The following is a 22,474-nucleotide window of genomic DNA, read 5'->3' on the forward strand; positions in this document are numbered from 1 at the left end:
AATTCTACAAGAAATCTTTTCTCAAAAACTTTCTTTTAAATCGAGCGAAAGACTAGTTTCATAATATAGGTTAATGCTTTTTTTAAGATCATCAGGGGTAGTCTAAATAATAAAATGGAAATGCGACATAAATATTTATTACAAAAACAATAATACTAAAATCATTACCACTATGTAAGAATACAATTTTATTTGTGTATCACAGATTCAACTCAACACAGGTAAATTCTAAATATCGTTACCAATATACAAAAAGATAATTGTATTTTGATACTACGCATATAGTAATTGTAACTACTTTAATTACAATTAAGTAGGTAGGTATATAATGATCCGATTAAATAGGTAGGTCCTTTCGTCTCAATTTTTATGATGTCAAAACATAAAGATACTTAATATAAATGTTTAGAGACACAACTACTTAAATATCTTGGAATAACTAGAAATATTAAACAACACAAAGAACATCCTTTTAATGTTTTATTTAAACAAAAATACGTTTTCTTACTAAAGTTTGAAATTTCGGCAGAGAATTCAAATTATATTAATAATATAAAATTAAGAATTATGTGTTATTAAACCTATATTTTTTTATGTTTGAATCAACAATTTACTTGCTATAATAAAATATTAATCTGTTCTGTCATATGTACCTACCTTGACTTATCAAACGAACCAATTTCTTTCGTTCATAATAAAAAAAACGAGATGCTTAATTTGAGATGTTGTAAGAAAAATTTTGTAACATTTTTCATAAGGCAGATATGTTGAAATTCAATATTTTATAAATATTAAACCTATATTAAAATTTATTATTTTAATTTTAACCATCTTCCCAGGTAGGATTACATCCAGTACAAACGCCAGGAGGATGACATCATCATTTACACATGTATTGTGTTCTAAAAAACACTGATTTAGGTAAATTGGTACAAAGGTAAGTGGTATTTTGAATCTGAACAAATCCACTCGGGCTTACAAAAGGTTGAGGCATCCTACTAAAAAAAATCTAAAACATCTTGCTTCTTGCTAACGATATTGTTCTTATAACCATATTTTTATCAAGAAAAGGCAGGATTTTTTGTCGCCCGCATATTTTTGCGCAAAACGTTTTACAGGTTGTATTTATTGACTTTGCGTAGAAACATTGTAGGTTAAAATATACATATATACTTTACAAATGCTTAATTTACTTAATCTGTCTATAAAAACACTAGGTTTGGTAACCATATCATGACCGACTAGATCAATCACATAATATCTAGTATATTTCCAACATAACCAAATTAATTTGCTATTTTTATAAAACAACACTCTAACCTGTACTTAAACTTAATTGCTAATTCATACTCATAAAATGCTACAAAATTAAGAATCAATCAAATAATTCTTCAGGAACTAAATTACGAGACATTGAGACAGCTACCTGGTAGTCGTCATAAAAACTACATAAAGGCCTCTCGAAACTCGAAACACAGACACCACGATGTGCAGGGTTATTCAATCGTCACTTGATAAGCAGACCAATACACAGCATTACATAAGTAGGTAAACTTATCACGCGAACACTTTCTAACGTCGTCATTGCCGTCAAAGGTCATCAGAGCAGCCAAATTGCTCCTTGAAATGACAGGATAAAAATCACAATTTCACAGATATTACTCGATTAGTTCAACACTCTTCAGGCAAGGCTGGCAAACTCAAGTACTGCCGTCGACTCCGCCTCCTTTTCTGCGTCCTACAATTCTTCAGCTCCATATTACTGCACTCTTTATCCTCTGGCAAAGGAGGTAGCCCCCGTTTTGGACGCCTTGGTATAACACACTCTGTTGAATAATTATTAATATATTCTTTACTCCTCAACATGTCCACGTCTGGGTAGCATAAATGTGTACCAACTTTCACCAACATTTTGTTTTGATACGCGTGCGCTTCGGTCTAAGCGAGCGAGGTAACTGTGCATCGACGGATTTATTTTTAGATTAGTGGCGTGCATATGAAAACATAGATTGTTTGGTTAGTTCGTAGTTTAGTAAACACGACTATGTGCCAAATCGAAGTACTTATAGCCAGACAAAGTCAATGAATGTTACTTAATATTGTTTACTAGCTTCTGCCCGTGATTCGCTCTCGTACCTACTCGTCTCGTTGTCGTAGTAAACAGCAATTTTATGAGAAACAGTACTTTTTCCACTGCAAAGGTTACGGAGTCTACCTGAGGCTATTAATCCGGGAGAATGATGATGATGAGTGCTTTTAAACGAGATAAAACATATATTTTATCCTTCTTAGTATTTCGAACTAATGGTCTATTATTTTTATTTAGTAGAAGAAGCGCACTCAAATTCTTATACAAACTCACTTTCGATTAGAAAAACAGTATATATTTTTCTAATACCTAACCATAGAAATCTAGAAGAAATTTCTTTTAAAATAAGTACTTATAGCCTCTCAAAAATAAGTATTTTTTACATCTTCAGCTCTACTTGTAAATAAAAAGAAGTTACATTCAGATATTTATGTAAATAATAATCTTTTTATTCCTCTTGGCGAAATCGCGTTTACATTTTCACCTGACTGGAGAGGCTGATTTTGGATTGGGTACGGTTTTTGACCTGAGAATACCCGAAACCGCCGAGCATGCGTCATGAGAGATAAGAATGTGGATGAAGCGAAAGAAGTATGCAGAAATCGTGGCAAATGGAGAGATATAGTCTCAAAAGAGGCGTGATTTTATGTATGTATGTATACTTAAATATGTTGCCTGAGGAATTCTTTCTGGCAAAAGTGTGACACATACACGACATACAACTAAATTTTGTATGTACACATGTGACTCGCGCTGCATGATGTAATGATTATCTCATCTTAAACCTCTATATTTTTGTTTTTGATAGATTTAATAAGTTTCAATGACGTGTTTGACGCAGTGGGTCTGTTCTTGCCTCGAAATAGATGTATGATGAACTCGTTCTAGATGTATGATAATGTATACGTTTCTTCTACTGTAGTTTATATCTTTAGTAATTGGCATATTGGAAATGTTAAAAAAGAAAGAAAATTAGAATAAAATAGGAAATAGATTTAATGGTCCTTTACTAAAGTTTTGGAAACCACACGGCAGTTTATTCCAATGTCAATGAATTCTCCTTAGACTTTTTTATGGTCCAAGAACCGGGTCATTCGGGAACAATGACAGGACATTAGCGTGAATCATCATGTATATATGCAATACATGTGGCCCATACAAACGACGAGTGATATTTAATTAATATATCACTTCACCATAAACTGAGTAACTATCAGTTTATGACGACGTGATATCATTCTTGCAAGTATTACATTTTATTTACTTATAGCTGTGCCCTAATGTGTGAATAGTTATTTCGGGCATCATTATCATGAAGCCCTCAAGGATTAATAATTTTCCCCTTTTTTTATTATTTCTTCGCTCGTGATATTATATAGCCTAAAGCCTTCCTCGATAAATGGTCTATTCAACACAAAAAGAATTTTACAATTCGAACCAGTAGTTCCTGAGATTAGCGCGTTCAAACAAACAAACTCTTCAGCTTTATTATATTAGTAAGTATCGCTCGTGATATTATATAGCCTAAAGCCTTCCTCGATAAATGGTCTATTCAACACAAAAAGAATTTTACAATTCGAACCAGTAGTTCCTGAGATTAGCGCGTTCAAACAAACAAACTCTTCAGCTTTATTATATTAGTAAGTATAGATTTATGTACACAGATAACATCGATAATGATAAACACAAGAAACAAAATTACAAAGGTTCTGCTTTTTCAAAAGAAATCTCTTCCAGCAGAACCGAGAGAGGAGGCATGGAAAGGGATTTTATGATATCTCATTACTTTTAAATGTTGTTTATACCAGCAGCAGTTTAAATGTAAGCAAGCATAATAAGACAACTCTGTTTTTTGCAAGAATATCGCTCTGTGCACCCCAGCCAATAGAAAAAGGCCTTTGGGACCTAATTTATGACAAACCTTAGGCTTCAAACTTTAGGCTGCACCTTTGGTGTTCTGACCCCGAAATAGTGCCTTGTCGAGTTATAATATTTTATGACTATCTACAAAATATTACTATTGTAGTTTAGGATGACATTTTATTCGTTAAGGAAATTTTCCCAGCATATTTTGAATATGAAACTTGTTTGGGTTACCGTAAAAAACATAGGAAAAGCGAAAAAGAATTATATTTTCCCTTACTAAGACGCCATTTTTCTAATAGAAATCTACTCATTTCATCGTCAGACAGACTGTGTTTTTAACATTTTATTAACAAATAAAGAATCACCTTGTATAGTTTATGTATAAGTAAATAGGTACGTAGTTATATCAATTACATCAAATCAGTGCCATGAAAAATATATTATAAAGGACCATTATTTAATTTAGAAACTTCAAATTTGATGCCAGTTTAGATGGCGTCCTATAAACAAAGTACTCGTACAAACCTTCCTATGAATGCAGAGGGTGCATCTACGGCGTAGACCTTCGTAGCGGTGTTCGTAGAGGCTACGCGAGGGTGCCTATGGCGTAGAGTAGACCGTCTTAGATTATGCTTCTAAGATATTTTTAATCACCTCCTTAAATTAATAAGAATAAAGATTTTCTTTGAGAAAAATATAGTTTTTTTTTGTAAATTCGTAGCTTTTTCTAGAGCTTGTTTTAGTTTTTTTTAAAAGTTTTATTTACTTAGTAAATTAAACAAGGAGACTGAATGGGAACGTTGGAAGGAGAAGGTTTAACGAATGTAAATTTGATTCTGGGATGTAGCGGTGAAAGGTCAGGTCAAGAGTCTGCATGAAGAGAGACATTGTGGATGAAGCGAAAGAAGTATGCAGGGATCGTGGAAAAGTGCTGTTGTGCTTACCCTCCGGGGAAAAGGCGTATTTTTATGTAAGAGGCGTAGGTGATAGAGGCCTTTTTTGTCTTTTTAAAACTATTGGCTCTGTCCATCCACATCACAAGGGATATAGATAGGGGTATAGTATCGACTATCACCAGAGAAACTTTATCAGCTGAAACCATAATGTAGTTATGATTAACATGGACTACTTTAATATCTTAAATTAAACTAAACAGCTAATCTTATCGAAAGATTCAACTCGAAAAACCACCAAGTTTAATTGAGTCGATCACGTGAAATGTCAGTCGGTCATGAAACTATTTGAAATTAGAACGGCATTTTGCTTAGGTGTGTAACTGTATAGAGTTGTCAGCTGGTGCGGCTTGGCGCGCTTCAAAGTTTGAAAACCGGTGCCAACTTCCGGGCTCTGTCTATTGATAGCAGTTGCAGTTAAATTTACTACATAGGTAATTACATATTTCGAACTTTTCACACTATTCTTTGAATTCCACACAATTTAATCGTGAAGTTTGTCGGTTGTGCTTTTACGGTTTTACAGCTGGATCAAATATAACTGTATTTATAATTTTAGTTGTAAAGGACCCGAGGCTATATTTTTTTCCTGTGCAGTTGTGGGTAACAGCTAATATTACTAACATTTGATCCATTCTTCCTTCTTCCTCGACATAATTTAATAAACGCTGAAATCACATACTTATCCGTTGGGTCCATCAACTTTTTAATTTTCTTTCCAAGAGACTGATCGAAGTATCCCGTGACTAGATGGCTGGAAACTTCTTGGGTTAAAGATTAGATTCTGGATACGTTGCCGTGGCCACAATTTATATATTAGATTTGTTTTTATCTTTTCTCTTTTTATTATTTATTTTTAACTTTATTTTGCAAATAAGACAGTTTTTGACATTAATTACATCTTTAAAGTAAGTATGCAGGGATCGTGGCAAGTGGAAAGAGGTAGTCTCTGCCTACCCCTCCGGGAAAGAGGCGTGAGTTTATGTATGTATGTATGTATTTAAAGTAAGTTTCAATGCTTTAGGATCTTAAAAGTATTAGCTGTCAAAAACGTCATTTATGACAATAGCAGTCAAGTTCCCGCTTGACGGCTTGTTGACGCGCCGCCATCTTAATTTCAAAAATGGCGTCTTGTGAAGAAGCTTACATTTTCTTTTCTTTGTAAATATAAATGAAATACCAACCTATTTGTATTAATTTGGTAGTGAATAGTGTTTATACCAGCACATAACAGTTTTCTATTGTTTAGGTAAAATAATTTATCATTGACCGGACTATAATCAGTAACAATGAAGCGTACATAAAAATAGTGCAGCGTTTTCTCGTACCTCTATTATTTTTTCAACTACTTTGAAACTTACTGTTGGATGAATTTCAAGTCAGCTTTGATATTTTGGTTCTCCCAATTTGTTATAAGGCGAAGCATAAAACCAGTCTTTGATGGCATACAGATACTCTAAACTCACAAAGTGTGTACAAACATTTTTCAACATCCACATACATACAAAATTGTGATGATTGGAAATGGTAGTTTAGCCAAATGCACTTTTCCTCAAATTGGGGATGTCCTGGCACAAGTTTAGGTCAAGAGTATTCTAAACCATGAGGCATAATGTGAGTCAAGAACTATGCCTGTCTATACTATTGTCTCTCCCTACCTGTGACAATAATAGAGGCATGATTTTATGTATTTACATATTTTCTATTACAGGAGCTGTTATGGCAACTCCCAATAATTACAAGACAAACACTTCAATGTCCATGCCAAGCCCACAAGGCAACCCGCGTTTGTATTCCTTTTTTTTTGTCTTTATTAGAAACTGATCAATAGATAATTAGTATCATTAGACCACTGACTCTAAATACAAACTAGTTTGCTGAACTGGAATACCTTTGTAAATTTATCATATTTTAATTATAATCAATCATCATCAATCATCATCAATCATGTCATTTTACAAAATTTTATGCTTTATAAAATACATATCCAAATAATATCATTTTTTTCTGTGTGTTTTGTTCATTAATTTCTATCAAAATAAAAAAATTTGCCATTTATTGTTATTGAAATTATTCATAATAACTTTTTATGTATGCTCAGTCCAGCAAGGTCAGTGCCTTAGAAGATAGATGTAGAATAGAATAAGCATAGATAGATAATAAAACATATAAATGGATAAAAATTTTATGTTGTAATGTGCTGCCAGTGTTACTGATAAAGTTTTTATTTAAAAATAAAAATTAGTTTGTTGTCTATGATGTAGCATTTTTGAAACTAACTTTTTAACATGCAATTAGTGGCCAGTATGCCATCGCAAGCTTAGCAGGGCTGAGTTCTTGGTATGGCTGGTTCTAACTGCAGTTTCCATAAAGCATGGCTCCAACTCTATGCTTTTTCAGAGTTTTGCATCAGTAACATACTATAATTTCTGTTGATTTTGAAATTTTCCATGCATTTAGACTTACATTTTTCTCTTATGTTGGTTTTGTTTCATGTTTTGTTATGTCGAAACAGACTACATGATTGCGGGGCCCCCCATGAGTTTCGGTATGATGAAAGGTAATACCTCAATCTGATTGTTACTATATTATATTTATTTTTTTCAAAATTGTTTTTCACCCTCATCTGGATTTAGGTACTCTATGGGGATTTTATAATTTGTAATAGCACAAAAATTTCGTTTCCACATCACAAGCCATTCAATCTCTTGTTATTTTGTTTTTTATTATTATTTCAACATTCTATTCTTTCTTGCTAGAAGCCTACTAAAAAACTAAGCCAGTACTGACTGCTCGCTCTCACTAATCTTTTGAATAGCGTTAGTGCATATTTGATTACATTTTATTTGCCCCGCCCGCCTCCCGTCCCCCTCCTTATGCTTTTTGTTTTTTTCTTTCATTGTATTGCCGCCGCTGCTTGGCTTGAAGGCGGTATGAATGCACCGCCGCACCATAACCAATACCAGTACCATCCGCAATACCAGGGTGGTCCCCCGATGGGTCACCCGGGGGGTTACGGAGGTTGGCAGCCTCAGGGTCCGCGTTTCGGTGCAGAGAGCGCGCGGCGCTCCGCGGGCGGCGGCGCGGCCGCGGGCTCGCAGCCCGGCAAGGACGATAAGACGAGCCCGTTCGTAAACACGTTGCATTCACACCCCGGGTTCCAACCGCAGAAGATTGGGAAAGGAGCTGGAGTGGTGAGTTGAATTTTACTATTTTAAATATTAGGTTAAAGTTTTACTGCATGTATGGCGCAATTTATTTCACTACTTAATTTCCTTATACATTATTCTATTGACCTTTATCATCATAGAAGCAGCAATGTGCAAACTTAACAATAAGACACTGATTTCCTGAATTATACTGACAGAAAGTTATAGCAATCAAATAATTGTCACTGCATGGTTTACAAAATAAATTTATAATATGAATACTTACTATTAAATTACATACATACATATAATCACGTCTATATCCCTTGCGGGGTAGACAGAGCCAACAGTCTTGCAAAGACTGATAGGCCACGTTCAGCTATTTGACTTTAAGATAAAATTGAGATTCAAATAGTGACAGGTTGCTAGCCCATTAGTTTTTAAAAAGAATTTTAGTCTTAAAAAGAATCCTAAGTTTGTAAGCCTATCCCTTAGTCGCCTTTTACGACATCCATGGGAAAGAAATGGAGTGGTCCTATTCTTTTTTGTATTGGTGCCGGAAACCACACGGCACTATTAAATTATGGTATTATATTTTATATTTATACATATTTATAAAAATTTCCAAACCATTCCAGGGCGCCGGGCTTCCAAAGCCACCGAAGCCTCCAGAGAAGCCGCTGATGCCTTACATGAGATACTCCCGTCGTGTGTGGGACAGCGTGAAAGCCTCTCACCCTGACCTGAAGCTGTGGGAGATAGGGAGGATCATTGGAGGCATGTGGAGGGACCTCCCCGAGGCAGATAAGGCAGGGTTTGTTGAGGAGTATGAAGCTGAAAAGGTAATTTCAATTATTTTTCCCACATTCACTAGATAATTACATTAAAATGTTTTAAGCAAATTAAAATATGATTATACCCGCCCAATCACAGCAAGCTTGATATCCTAAAATACTATTTGTCATATCTAAGATGATTTGAGTTTAAAATTTTTGAGGATTGAAGAATTAAACTTTAAGGGTTCTAAAACCAGATGAAATGGAGAGACAATATTAGAAAAGAGACCTTAAGCCCCAAAGAATAATGGTTGAAGGTGTAAAAGAAACTATGCAAAGATGAGAGATAATAGAAATTTTATTTATGTACATAATCTCTTACCTACCGCAAATCCTAAGGAACGTCTTTCTCGGTACTTCTTTCTTTTATCAGGAGTATGCAAAATTTCAAATAACTGATTTAGTAAATGAAGATGTGGCGGTAACAAACAGACATTTCGACTTATTAGAATTCTAAAAATTCGTAAGAGACCACTAAGGATATAAGGCGTACCTCAGGCTCCTATCCAAAGATGGACGCAAGTGAATCTCCTTGGTTTGAGATTTATATTCATTTAACATAAAGATATCCTAGTATTACAAAAGAAGCGTAGCCACTGGCATTAGTTATTAATCAAATAAAAATATATTAATTTTGGGCTCAGGCGCAGTACACAGAAATGTTGAAAGCGTACCAATCTTCGCCCGCGTACATACAGTGGCTCGCTCACAAGTCTAGAGGTACAAACTTGGACCTTACGCCGGTGCAATGGGGATCAGTGTTGCGTGTAATGCTACGTCACAGCTTTCTAACACGGTTTTTGCATGTGGTCTTCACTGTGTATTTTTAAAAAGATTTTTAGTCAATGGCAAACTTTGACGCCAAAGCAAATTTAACTTTACGTCTTTAAGTATAAAGGACCAATTTTGTATGAAATTTTTTATTGTTACGCAATTGACTCCGTTGTACGCAAAGATTTGCATACACGGTACTTTCGGTTACATTATTTTTCTAAATAATTCTAAATAAAAAAGTCTCTTAAGTAGAGAAATCACATCTGGTTGTACAGTAAGACTTAAAATGCCTATTGCATATTTCGTGCAGACCACATGCGATTTTTGAAGTCCTTTTAGGAGGTGATATACAAAATCAAACCTTATACCTTGGTGATAATATGAAAGAATCATCAAACTCACCATTACTGTCTACAACTAAAGATGATGACTTTTGATGATTTCTTCTGAACCATATAACCGAAATGTAAGGTTCAATTTTGAACAAGCAATATTGGTACCCATTGTGACGATTCCATCAACATGACATTATATTATAATCACTCGGAGTTAATAAAGGCCATTGTAAAAATAAGCACCATTTTAAGACATGGTTAGACGCCTTTCCTTTTGTTATTTTTTTTTTTACTTTTTTGTCTAATTAAGGCAACAAAAGAAAAATACAAGAAAGAAATGTGTGCAATCATGCTAATTGATACCCTAGTTCATTGGGTGACGTTGTTTGGTAAAAATACAGTATACGGCAGTAAGTAAATTAGTTGTAAACTTTGTTTTATACTTTTGTTTAAGAATAACATTTTATTAAAATTTTGACTCAAAAATTATAATCAAGTCTCTTTATTTGTCTGAACGCAAATTATTTATGTTTAATGTTTTCAGTTCGTAATATCGCCACTGAATTAATAATTATTAACAATGGCGACTCACTGGTCCTCAAAGTTAAATATGATTCGCCATTAAGAATAAGAAATCTTTATTATTATACTCAAGTATACTTTATTTCCCTGCCTATTTCTACTATATTGTAAACCTACAACGCCACCCAACATCCCCACACCACCAGTGACTAACGCACATTAACGCAAATTTTGTACTCTACATGCACATCACCCATACTTGCACCGGGCATAGACGGAGTATGAAAAAACACTAAAAGCCTACCACAATTCGCCGGCTTACCTGGCGTACATAGCGGCAAAGAATAAGGCAGTAGGTAAGATGACCGCGTGTTTGTTAAGCATGTGACATTTTTGTACCACTCTTGGCAGATTTTGTCGGGTAAAACATTGATTTTTTGAGGTAATTGTAAAAAGTAGTGTGAACATTTTTAGAAGTTATATTTTCGTGATTTTGTTAAGTTTGAATATGGCAACACTTGGTGTATGATGTTACTTTAAATATTAAAAAAAAAAAAACGGTTATATAGTAGTATTTTTTGTTACAAGTTACAACCAGTTCAAACACAGACAAAAAATTTTTTTTTTTTACTATTTGTGACATAATCTGTGAAGAGTCGACAAATGCGCAGTTAAAATTTGAATTTGACGTATTTTTTTTTTTCTTATTAAATATATAGAAAAACTTATTGGTATATGATTTTGGCGATAATTCTTCGTGCTTTTATTAGTCGTCGCATGCCTGAGATTCGAAAAATTTAATTTTACTGAAATACTTAACATCTATTACACTAGACAATTTCATCACTTTTTTAAAACATCTTTTCATATTTCATTGTTTTCATTTCGACTTCTTTCAATTCTATTAAATAGTGTATGTATTTTCTATGCTTAAGGCGCTAACTCATTTGTTCGCTGAGTGAATTTGCTATCATAAATTTCAATTTGAGTCTTACAAATTGAGTACCACAAGTTTGTAACGGATTTTAAACTTTCGCATTGTTTTATACTATTTAATATTACATTAGCATGACACGCGCTATGACGTCTTTGTCGCGCGATAAACCATCGCTGTTACGCTTTTTATTATGACGTGACGCGGGACAGCTATAGTTTATCGAGCGATATTACAATACTAGCGCATTTAATAATATTTGTAAACGCGAGTTTGAACTTTCTTGCCATATTAAAGTGGTATACTTTTGTATGTGAGGTGGCGACCTAACTTCGTAATTGCTTGGTGATAGTGTAATTTTTTTCACGCTAATAATAATTTCAAATAGTAGTTGTTTGACAAGCTATAAAGGTATGGTTATACCAAAGCGTCTTGCGAATAATTATGCACTAAAAGGAAAGATTTTAACTAGTTATAATATAAAATTTATGTTGGTAATCTCAACATCAAAATACCTTTATAGTTGTTTAATATAAATTTATTCTCTTAATAATTTATAGTATGCATGTTTGTGATATACTAACATAAGAAATCTAAGTCTTTTGTACATATTTAACAAAAAGCCAGGCCAACATGAAATAAAATGACGTTACTCTTTAGTATCGTCTCGTTGTGTGACTGACACTAAGTCGCTTCAAAAAATGTTGATACATTTTTTATTAAAACATCCTCATTATGTTTATTCTTTTAATAGTACAACTTTTGAAGCTCTGCATATTTTATCTAATTCCACTCTGGAAAAAAGGACGACTGAATGTTTTTTTTTTAATATAAAATTCGTGAGTATAGTCACATTGCAGCCACATAGATGGCGCTGTACTTAAAACTATCTATTTGGAATACAGTAATGCTTGGCCGGCGCTTTTTTGAATATGTACGTTACATATACCGTGTAAGTCATGAATGTTAAAACAATATTCTTGCGTAAACAGTAGGTAATTTGGAGGAGGAGAGTTCGAGCAAGAAAGGCGCTTCACAGAAGGAACAACAACAACAGGACAGAAGAATAGATATCCAGCCCGCAGAAGATGAAGAGGGTGCGCACTCTATTGTTTTTTTTTATTTGTAACTCGCTTTTACCCGCAGCTTCGCACGCGCCAACTAAACGTGTGAATTTAACGCCACCTACAAAAGCATACAGGTTTTTCTCACATCCCACGGGAGCTATAGTTTTTACCGGGATGAAAAGTGTACTTTTCATCTCGGTCCTTCTCCAGACTTACAAAGAATTAATCGTATACGCGAGATTTCCAGAAGATTGGTTAAATAGGAAGAGGTAACAAACAAACAAGCTTACTTTCGCATTTATAATATTATTTGGAATTACATCAATATCATACATACATATAATCACGTCTATATCCCTTGCGGGTTAGACAGAGCCAACAAGTCTTGAAAAGACTAGTAGGTCAGGTTCAGCTGTTTGTCTTATTGATAGATTCAAATAGTGACAGATTGCTAGCCCATCGCCTTAAAGAAGAATCGCAAGTTTATAATGTTATCGATATCATAATTTTGAATTTCTTAATAGTCAACCAATGTTAAGTTGTGAAATAAATCTCTGTGCCATGGCCTGCTCTAACATGAGAAAGATCCTCTAACATGAGAAAGATCCTCTAACATGAGAAACATCCTCTAACATGAGAAAGATCCTCTAACATGAGAAAGATCCTCTAACGTGAGAAAGATCCTCTAACATGAGAAAGATCCTCTAACGTGAGAAAGATCCTCTAACATGAGAAAGATCCTCTAACATGAGAAAGATCCTCTAACATGAGAAACATCCTCTAACATGAGAAAGATCCTCTAACATGATAAAGATCCTCTAACATGAGAAACATCCTCTAACATGAGAAAGATCCTCTAACATGAGAAAGATCTTCTAACATGATAAAGATCCTCTAACATGAGAAACATCCTCTAACATGAGAAAGATCCTCTAACATGAGAAACATCCTCTAACATGAGAAAGATCCTCTAACATGATAAAGATCCTCTAACATGAGAAACATCCTCTAACATGAGAAAGATCCTCTAACATGAGAAAGATCTTCTAACATGAGAAAGATCCTCTAACATGAGAAAGATCCTCTAACATGAGAAAGATCCTCTAACATGAGAAACATCCTCTAACATGAGAAACATCCTCTAACATGAGAAAAATGCTTATTACTCAATTCCACCTTTACCTCAATTCCAGACCAAGACGAGGGTCTGTCAGTGAAGCACGTGGCGTACGCTCGCTACCTCCGCAACCACCGGCTGATCAACGAGATCTTCTCCGACACGGTGGTGCCGGATGTCCGCTCTGTGGTCACCACCGCCAGGATGCAGGTGAGGGGACCAACGTCGTGGTGGAAGGCCATGGGATCCCCCATGATTCTCCCTCGAAATGGCATGGCGCACCATATACCCCATCTCGGCCGTGTAGAAATGACTGTTTGCAGAAGTTATGTACATTAGTTTAAATACTAACCGATCAAATTAAGGACGTCCTGGTAAAGGGTCAGGTCAAAAGTACCCGAAACCGCCGAGCTTGCATGAAGAGAGTTATGAATGTGGATGAAGCGAAGGAATTATTTATTTATTTATATTTATTTATTTATGTATGTATGTATGTTTCTACTAACCGATGGTCTTACGGTGAGGGAAAACTTTGTGAAGAAACCTGCACATTTAGGCAACTGGATGTGTAACCATGATCGATACTATACGGGTTAGGTTCCCCTGGAAAGGTTGCGGAGGTCAGACCGGAGTCGCTTCGTGTGAAAACCTGACTCACCCCATCCAGGATCCATGGTCAAGGGCTTAACCCGGGTTCTTCTCTAGAGTGGTGAGAATGCAGCCGGGACAAAAGCCAGGAGGAAGATGAAGGCAAGAAAGGCGCGTCAGATGGGTTTTCCTAAGTAGAACATAGTATATAGACAGGTCAACAAAAAGGGAGTTATTTCGTTATCAAAAACAAGGGACACATTAATTTTAACCTGAAGTTAGACACGACGGTCACCAAAATAAAGATCTCCGGTTTAGTAATAAAAAACAATTCAGCTTTACTTATTAAGCAAACTTCACATAAACTGACTTCAATATCAACTAATGCTCCGTTTCAGATCTTGAAGAAACAAGTGCAATCGCTGACGATGCACCAGAAGAAGCTGGAGGACGAGTTGCAGCAGATCGAGGAGAAGTTTGAGAACAAGAAGCGGAAGTTCATTGAGAGCAGCGAGACATTCCAAGAGGAACTAAAGAAGGTGATAATGCATACATACATATAGTCAAAGTCCCTTGTGGGCTAGACAGAGCCCGGAGTCTTGAAAAGACTGATAGGTCACGTTCGTTCGTTCATGATGGTATTGAGATTCAAGTAGTAATAGGTTGCTAGCCCATCGCCTTAATAAAGAATCCTAAGTTTATAAACCTATACCTTAGTCGCCTTTTACAACATCCATGGGAATGATATGTAGTGATCCTATCCTTTTTTCTATTGGTGCCGGGATCCACACGGCACTGTATTGTATGTATGTATACATATAACTGTATATGTTGCAGCACTGCAAGCCGGCGGTGGATGAGGAGACGTTCGGGCGCATGGTGGAGCGCGCGCTGGAGCAGATGCGGCGCGGGGGGGCGCCCGCGCCCGCGCCCGCGCCCGCCGGCAGGAGGGACGAGGTGCGAGCGAGAAACTGTGTCTATTGATACTACGTTATCGGATAGTGTACAATGATCTAGGGAAGCATGGTGAATGGGTGAGAAACTATCGGGCGCGTGCGGCGTGAAGTCTTAAGACACGCCGCCCGCGCTCGCCGGCAGGAGGGACGAGGTGCGCAAGAGAAACTGTGTCAATTGATACTACGTTATCGGATAGTGTACAATGATCTAGGAAAGCATGGTGAATGGGTGAGAAATGTGGTGAGAAACTATCGGGCGCGTGCGGCGTGAAGTCGTTTTGACACGCTGCCCGCGCTCGCCGGCAGGAAGGACGAGGTGCGTGCGAGAAACGTGTGCCAATTGATACCACGTTATCGGATAGTGTACAATGATGTAGGGAAGCGTGGTGAATGGGTGAGAAATGTAGCGAGAAACTGTATGTCGCGTGCGGCGTGAAGTCTTAAGACACGCTGCCCGCGCTCGCCGGCAGGAGTGACGAGGTGCGCAAGAGAAACTGTGACAATTGATACTACGTTATCGGATAGTGTACAATGATGTAGGGAAGCGTGGTGAATGGGTGAGAAATGTGGTGAGAAACTATCGGGCGCGTGCGGCGTGAAGTCGTTTTGACACGCTGCCCGCGCTCGCCGGCAGGAAGGACGAGGTGCGTGCGAGAAACGTGTGTCAAATACTACGTTAACGCACAGTGTACAATAATCTAGGAAAGCATTGTGAATGGATAAGAAATGCATGAATGTATGTATCATCAAGTTTTTCTAAACATGAATGGTTAATTTTTTTTTTATATGAATTTATTTTCTTTCTCAGCCAATGGACCAAGACCAGAATCCGATCAAAACAGAGACGAACGGACCCAACCCGCCAACGCAAGTGGACAAGGTGTCCACCACGGAAGTGAAGCCGGACGGCAACGTCACCACCGAGTTGAACAAACCGGAAGTAGAGGTCAAGAAGGAGGAGAATGGTACCAATGGGCCGGAGAGCGAAGGTATATATTTAAATTTTCTAATTTATTTTTAAATAATGCAGGTATCAAAAAGTGCCGTGTGGTTCTCGGGACTAATGAAAAGAATAGGACCACTCCATCTCTTTCCCATGGATGTCGTAAAAGGCGACTAAGGGTAAGGCTTATAAGCTTGAGATTCTTATTTTTGGCGATGGGTTAGCAACCTATTACCATTTGAATCTCAATTCTATAATTAGGTCAAACAGTTGAACGTGGCCTATCAGTCTTTTCAAGACTGTTGGCTCTGTCAACCCCGCAAGGCATATAGACGTGATTACATGGATGTATATCAAAAAGTGACGGGAAAAGTTTAAAATCTATCGTTTACCTTTCCGCATCTACAAATGTAAGTCTTTTATGGTGCCTATAAACGGGCTTTAAAAATTGCCATGGCCGTCTTTCAAGGAGCCGTAAAAGAAGAGAAGCCGGAGAAACCGGAGCCCCGGGAGCCCCCCGCGGCGCCCCCCGCACCCCACATGGCGTCCCCGCCGCATCACCGTACGTACACTACACTCACTTTACTTATCTGCTATATGTATTGATTGGCCCGGGTCTTTGATGTTTATCTATATAAGTATTTATTATAAAATATAGTATCGTTGAGTTAGTATCTCGAAACACAAGTCTCGCACTTACTTCGAGGCTAACTCAATCTGTGTAATTTGTCCTGTATATACTTATTTATATATATTGATGATTAGTGGCAAAAAAAACTAACATACTGTGCCGACCCCACGTAGAAAGTGGGAAAAGGTAACGACGAAGTAGAAGATATATTGATATTGATGATATATATATGTATATATTGACGGTAACTGATTAGCTATCGATTGTCAACACTCGTGACATTTATTATAATCATTTAAATATAAAGCTCAATGAAATCATCATTTCCAGCCATGATGATGCCCGCCCCAGCGCCACATGGCGGCCCGCCTCCGCCTCCAGGTATTGTAAAAAATGTTATCTCAAAACGAGAATGATGTTTATGCTTTGTTATGTGATGGAAAAATGTTAATAGACACAAAAAATACAAAATATCGTTTAAATTTTCCGATTCCAAAATATTGCTGTTTCTTTTTTTATATTTAACATAAAAATATATATACAGTTAAATATTTTTTTCAATTGTTGTCTTACCTGTGTTTGCTATTTACCGAAAACTGAAAAAAAAACACCTGTTTCCAATAAAATATTTTTAATAAAAAAATATCCATCTCTTCTAAATGATACAAGGAGTGGTTGTTAAACATTAAGGCCATTTTCCTTCACACAACAAAACATAATAACAAATTTTTATACTTTCTTAACATTTCGTCTAATGCCGGGAATTACTTTAAAATAATTTTCAATTAAACAGTTCAATTCCTTCATTTCATTCAATGGCTAACACACTGTCATACTTCTTTTGTTTCACTAAGAAACTATCTCATAAAGGGATGAAAGTCAGTAAATTGACATTACCAATTGGTCACTGTTTCAGTTACCTCCATAATTAATATAATTTAATACAATACGTTTACTGAGTAAGAGGAACCGCCCAGAGGAAATGTCTAAATTAAATCTAATCAAAGCTTGTAAGAGTATCATAAATGACAAGGAGCGTTTTAAAAACGCTCACCTAATTTTTTTACCTGAATCGGAAAGTCGCCACTGCGTCAAACATGACATACAGACTTATTAAATATATCAAAAACAAAAATAAGGAGGTTTAAGATAATCATTACGTCATGTAGCGCGAGTCTCATGCGTACATACAAAATTTACTTGTATACGTATGTTGTGTATGTGTGACATGTTTGTCTGCCAGAAATAATTTCTCGGGCAACATATTTAGGTATACACACATACATAAAATCACGCCTATTTCCCGAAGGGGTAGGTAGAGACGATTTATATTGGCAGAAACCATGTAGGTTCCACTTGCTACAATCTCTGCATACTTATTTCGCTTCATCCACATTCATGACTCTCTTCTTGCATGCTCAGCTGTTTCGGATACTCTTAACCTGATCGTTTGCCAGGGCGTCCTTAATACAAGAAAAACCTTTATATGAAAACTAAAACTAATAATTTGGTAATGTCAATTCACAGATTTTTCAAATAACATTAAGTTCCAATACGGTTAACGGGTGCTAATTTTTAATTCGGTGAGTCACCCCAAGCTGAAAAAGTTATTGCTTTCTTAATAACTACGAGTCGACGCTTACAACATTAAATAACTCCATCAGAAGAATCAACGTATGGATATTCTTCTGTATATGTTCAGTGTTAATTGTCTTATAGCCATTTACAAAATAAACATTTTATAATTGGTATTACTTTATTCCTGGCTTTTTTCAAAACCCACGGTCAGCTTTAAGTGGCTCGCCTATAAAAATTTGCGCTCAAACAAATACTTGTGGCTTCCATTACGTGTCGCTTCTATTGCACTTGTGCCTCATCCTTACTGTGTGTGCGCATTGTATAATTAACACGGACAAACAACAGACAAACACTTTTTATATATGTCTAATTAAGAAATCATTTATAATGCCTACATTTTGAAAAGGCGTCAATATTTTTTTAACATACCTGATTTTATATGATTAATACACATTTATAATGTGTAAATAAGCAATATAATAAGCATATTGTATAATTAAATTAAATTTTAAAACGACCAAACTTTTACTTAAGGCCATGTAAAGCTGTCTGTATGTAAAATACATATAAACACAATTCCATTGTGTTTTTTTTTTCATTTGAATTAATTATTAGTTTTCATTAACACACACATACCGCCAAAAAAAATTATATTCTATATAGTGTTTGTCCGTTGCGGTACATAATGGTAACGGGTTGTAGGCGCGTACGGGTCGTACGGCGGGCGGTACTACGGCGGGTACGCGGGGGGCTTCCCCGGAGGGTACCCCCACTACTACCCCGCGCCGGAACACTTCGCGCACCCCCACCACGCGCACCCGCCGCCACATGACGTGAAGCGTGAGTAGCACGGCACTCGGTGGGGTGGACGACTGGTTTATATAAATATATAAAATAAAATTGTATATGTTATAGAATTTAAATATAAAAAATTAACTGTTTATTAAACGCACGGGTAACATGATATGTACATATAAACCTGCTTCTTGAATCAATCTATCTTTTAAAATTTGTTGTGTAGTTTTAAAGATTTAAGAATACATAATATAGCCATTGAGATAGACTAGACACGTGAAGCGACTTTGCTTTAACTAGTGATGAAATGTATATATAAAACTCTTCCGTTACTAAGTGACTGATGGAAAACAAACAAAACAGCGTAGAATGTTGAAATTAGTATGGAAATTCCTTAGGGAGTGTAGGAAAGAACTAGAAGAGTATTGCCCAAAATTCCCACGGGAAGGGAAGGCTCTCTAGTTGTACAATAGTTAGTTAATTTTACATGTTAAAAAACGACCTTGTTTTTAGACCGCATTTTCAAGTGGTTTTCCGAAGTGAAAAACATTCACTAAGTCCTTATTTTCACCATAGTGGGTCACGTGCTGATCACGCTCTCCCCTAAGAATTATACAAAGACGCATAGATGATATCCCGTTAATTCTACCCTCTTTTCCATACTTATAGAAAAAATTGATTTTTATCTGAAAAAAATAAGATTCTTTTTAATATAGACCAAACATAGATATACTTATTTCTTTACGTGGTAGAAAGGTTCAATTTACGATTTATTAGTCCTAACAAATAAAGATTAACGATAAATTTATTTCCTTGCTGCTGTTTCACTTTATTTTATGACGTGATACGGGATAGCGATAATCTATCGCGCGATAAAAACGTCGTCGCGCGTGCGTAGTAATATTAGCTCCGCAGGCGTTCCAAATACTACATAATTATGCCAAAAATAACCAGTCGTGTACCCCCACTGCGAATTACTAACAATTTCTTCACTCAGTATAAATGCACCCTAACTATGTGCACAAAAAAAACTTTGGTATTTTCAATGTTTCAATTAATTTTCAAAAGGGATGTTACTAATGTCAAATTTCACTCACTTTTCGTTTTTCACACTCATTGTTTCATGATGTTTGCTTTTTAATGTAAGTCTCTTTGGGGTTTTTGTTTTCAAATAGATCTAGAAGATTGTAAAGTTCTCTTCTTCATTACGCGTCGGTACAGAGACAAGACGAAAAGGCTTTGGCGCCGAGACGATTTCAAACTACTATTCTAATCTGAGGTGGCCTAAGTTTACTTGAAACAGATTATGGTGACCTTTTCTCAGCGGTGGGACAAGCACAGACATGGATCTAGCTAGATACCGCAATCTGTTAAGCGAGCCTTAATACATACATACATAAAATCACGCCTCTTTCCCGGAGGGGTAGGCAGAGACTACCTCTTTCCACTTGCCACGATCTCTGCATACTTCCTTCGTAGCGAGCCGTAACTTTTTTCTTTAAACTGTAAAGTCAATACGATTAAATAGTATGACTAATTCAATTTTTTGATTTTATTAACTGAGAAACATCAAACTGATAAACTACTATCACAAAAAGAACAGTTTCGAAAAGAGGTAATATGATCACATTTTTTTGTCATACGAAGTACTTACTCACGGTGTTTAGCTAGTTTATGTCTGTGTCACGGGATAGAGCATTAGATATATATTAATTAAGTCAAGTCCATATCCCTTGCGGGTAAGACAGAGCCAACAGTCTCGAAAAAACTGCAAGGCCACGTTCAGCTGTATGACTTCATGATGGACTTGAGATTCTAATAGTGACAGGTTGCTAGCCCATCGCATACAACAGTGGTTCTATTTTAAAGTGTCGGAAACCACACGACACATAGAACATTTGATGAATAGAAAAACTTTTGCCTTACAATAGAACAAAAATGTATATATGGGAAAGAGGCAGTTCGTGGCATACCATCACGCCTGTTTCCCATACATAGATTTTTGTTCTATTATTTTTTAAGCATTATTTTGTACTACATACATAATGTAGAACAAAATAATGCTTAAAAGTATCAATGATTTTGTTCCAGCGGAAGAGCCGCCGGCCAAGAAAGAGAGCGAATGATTATCGCCGAAGCGCGTCGTGAAACGGCGTCGCAAGTCCTCGCCGAAGGACAATCAGTGAACGATTCACTGTTCTCAATAAAACAGGCCTAGGCTAGACTTAGAAATAGATTTTCTAAATAGAGGATACAAGATATCACTTAATGTGAGGATAACGTTATAGGAATGGTTAATTTAATATAGAAATTTATTGTTAACTTTTCTCAATTTAAATATTTTTTAAATGTTGACTTTCTATTTATGTGACAAATTGTTGTATACAATAAGTGGTCATTAGCGTAGTGACATGGATTTTTTCTTGTGAACTTGACGTATTGAGTTCTAGCCTCGGTCAGATCAAAATGGAAAATGATCTTTAACACATTGGCCAGGTCTAAGATGTTTTTTTTTTATAATTTCCTAATATAGTTTGAGTAGAACCACAAGGTTTAACTACTTTTACTGACTAGTGATGGGTGATTTGTCCTTATATTTTTATACACCTACGTTCTCTAGCATTTTTTGCGTTATTATAAAACTAGTCTAGGCCTGTTTAGTAAATACTAAGCCCAGAATTTGGGTATTTTTTGAGGTGTCAGCCAAAACCAATATTGTTTTGGACTGCCATTGGACCTCAGTGACAAGTGAATATTATTAAATATGACATTATAGTATGTAAATTCCATTCATATTTTGTATAACCGATTTATGAGTTGATTTAATTATTAGTTGTATGAATGATGTATGGATATAAATATAATTATATGAATCATATCTGTTTGTTATTTCTTGTTTTCATCAAGTGTTGAGCTAGGTTCCTTATACACTTATCGACTTCCATTTAACCTCCACTACCAGGATCATGATAGCTATTTGTTGGAATATGTAATTTTTCTCGACCAAATAATGCTCAGTAGCCAGTAGAACAGCTATTGAAACATATAAAGTCACATCTTTATCTCTTGCGGGGTGGAAAAGCCACGTTCAGTTATGGCTTTATGATGGAATTAGATTCAATTAGTGACAGGTTGCTAGCATATCGCCTACAAGAGGAATACAAAGTATATAGGCTTAGTCGCCTTTCACGACATCCAAAGGAAAGAGAACTAATTCTATTTCAAAGTGCTGGAAACCACACGGCTCTTACAAACCTCAACTAATAGGCTGGCTCTTTCTAGCATAGGCAAGAGGTAAACATGGATTTGGTGTCTGTATACAGGGAATAAAATGTAAACAA

At 36.0% G+C, this 22,474-nt stretch overlaps 1 protein-coding gene across 5 annotated transcripts; it reads left to right on the plus strand.

Moving 5' to 3' along the window:
- The first annotated feature begins 6,000 nt into the window (after positions 1-6,000).
- LOC106136637 (SWI/SNF-related matrix-associated actin-dependent regulator of chromatin subfamily E member 1) lies at positions 6,001-22,009 on the plus strand. Of its 5 annotated transcripts, none has more exons than XM_013337250.2 (15): positions 6,001-6,157; positions 6,620-6,694; positions 7,424-7,468; positions 7,837-8,102; positions 8,696-8,899; positions 9,538-9,613; positions 12,451-12,555; positions 13,719-13,852; positions 14,629-14,769; positions 15,068-15,187; positions 15,995-16,175; positions 16,599-16,691; positions 17,091-17,141; positions 19,041-19,178; positions 21,225-22,009. In XM_013337250.2, exons 2-15 carry the CDS (start codon positions 6,628-6,630, stop codon positions 21,257-21,259), a joined length of 1,656 nt encoding a protein of 551 aa, XP_013192704.1. In that variant the 5' UTR covers positions 6,001-6,157; positions 6,620-6,627; the 3' UTR covers positions 21,260-22,009. The 5 variants fall into 5 exon arrangements, with proteins under 5 accessions (XP_013192704.1, XP_060806239.1, XP_060806240.1 ...); XM_060950256.1 differs by lacking the exon at positions 9,538-9,613 and adding an exon at positions 10,799-10,880; XM_060950257.1 differs by lacking the exon at positions 9,538-9,613 and adding an exon at positions 10,799-10,880 and having other exon boundaries at positions 7,963-8,102.
- Positions 22,010-22,474: the final 465 nt, after the last annotated feature.

This window comes from Amyelois transitella, chromosome 21, assembly GCF_032362555.1.
Source record: "Amyelois transitella isolate CPQ chromosome 21, ilAmyTran1.1, whole genome shotgun sequence".
In the NCBI taxonomy this organism is placed as follows: domain Eukaryota; kingdom Metazoa; phylum Arthropoda; class Insecta; order Lepidoptera; family Pyralidae; genus Amyelois; species Amyelois transitella.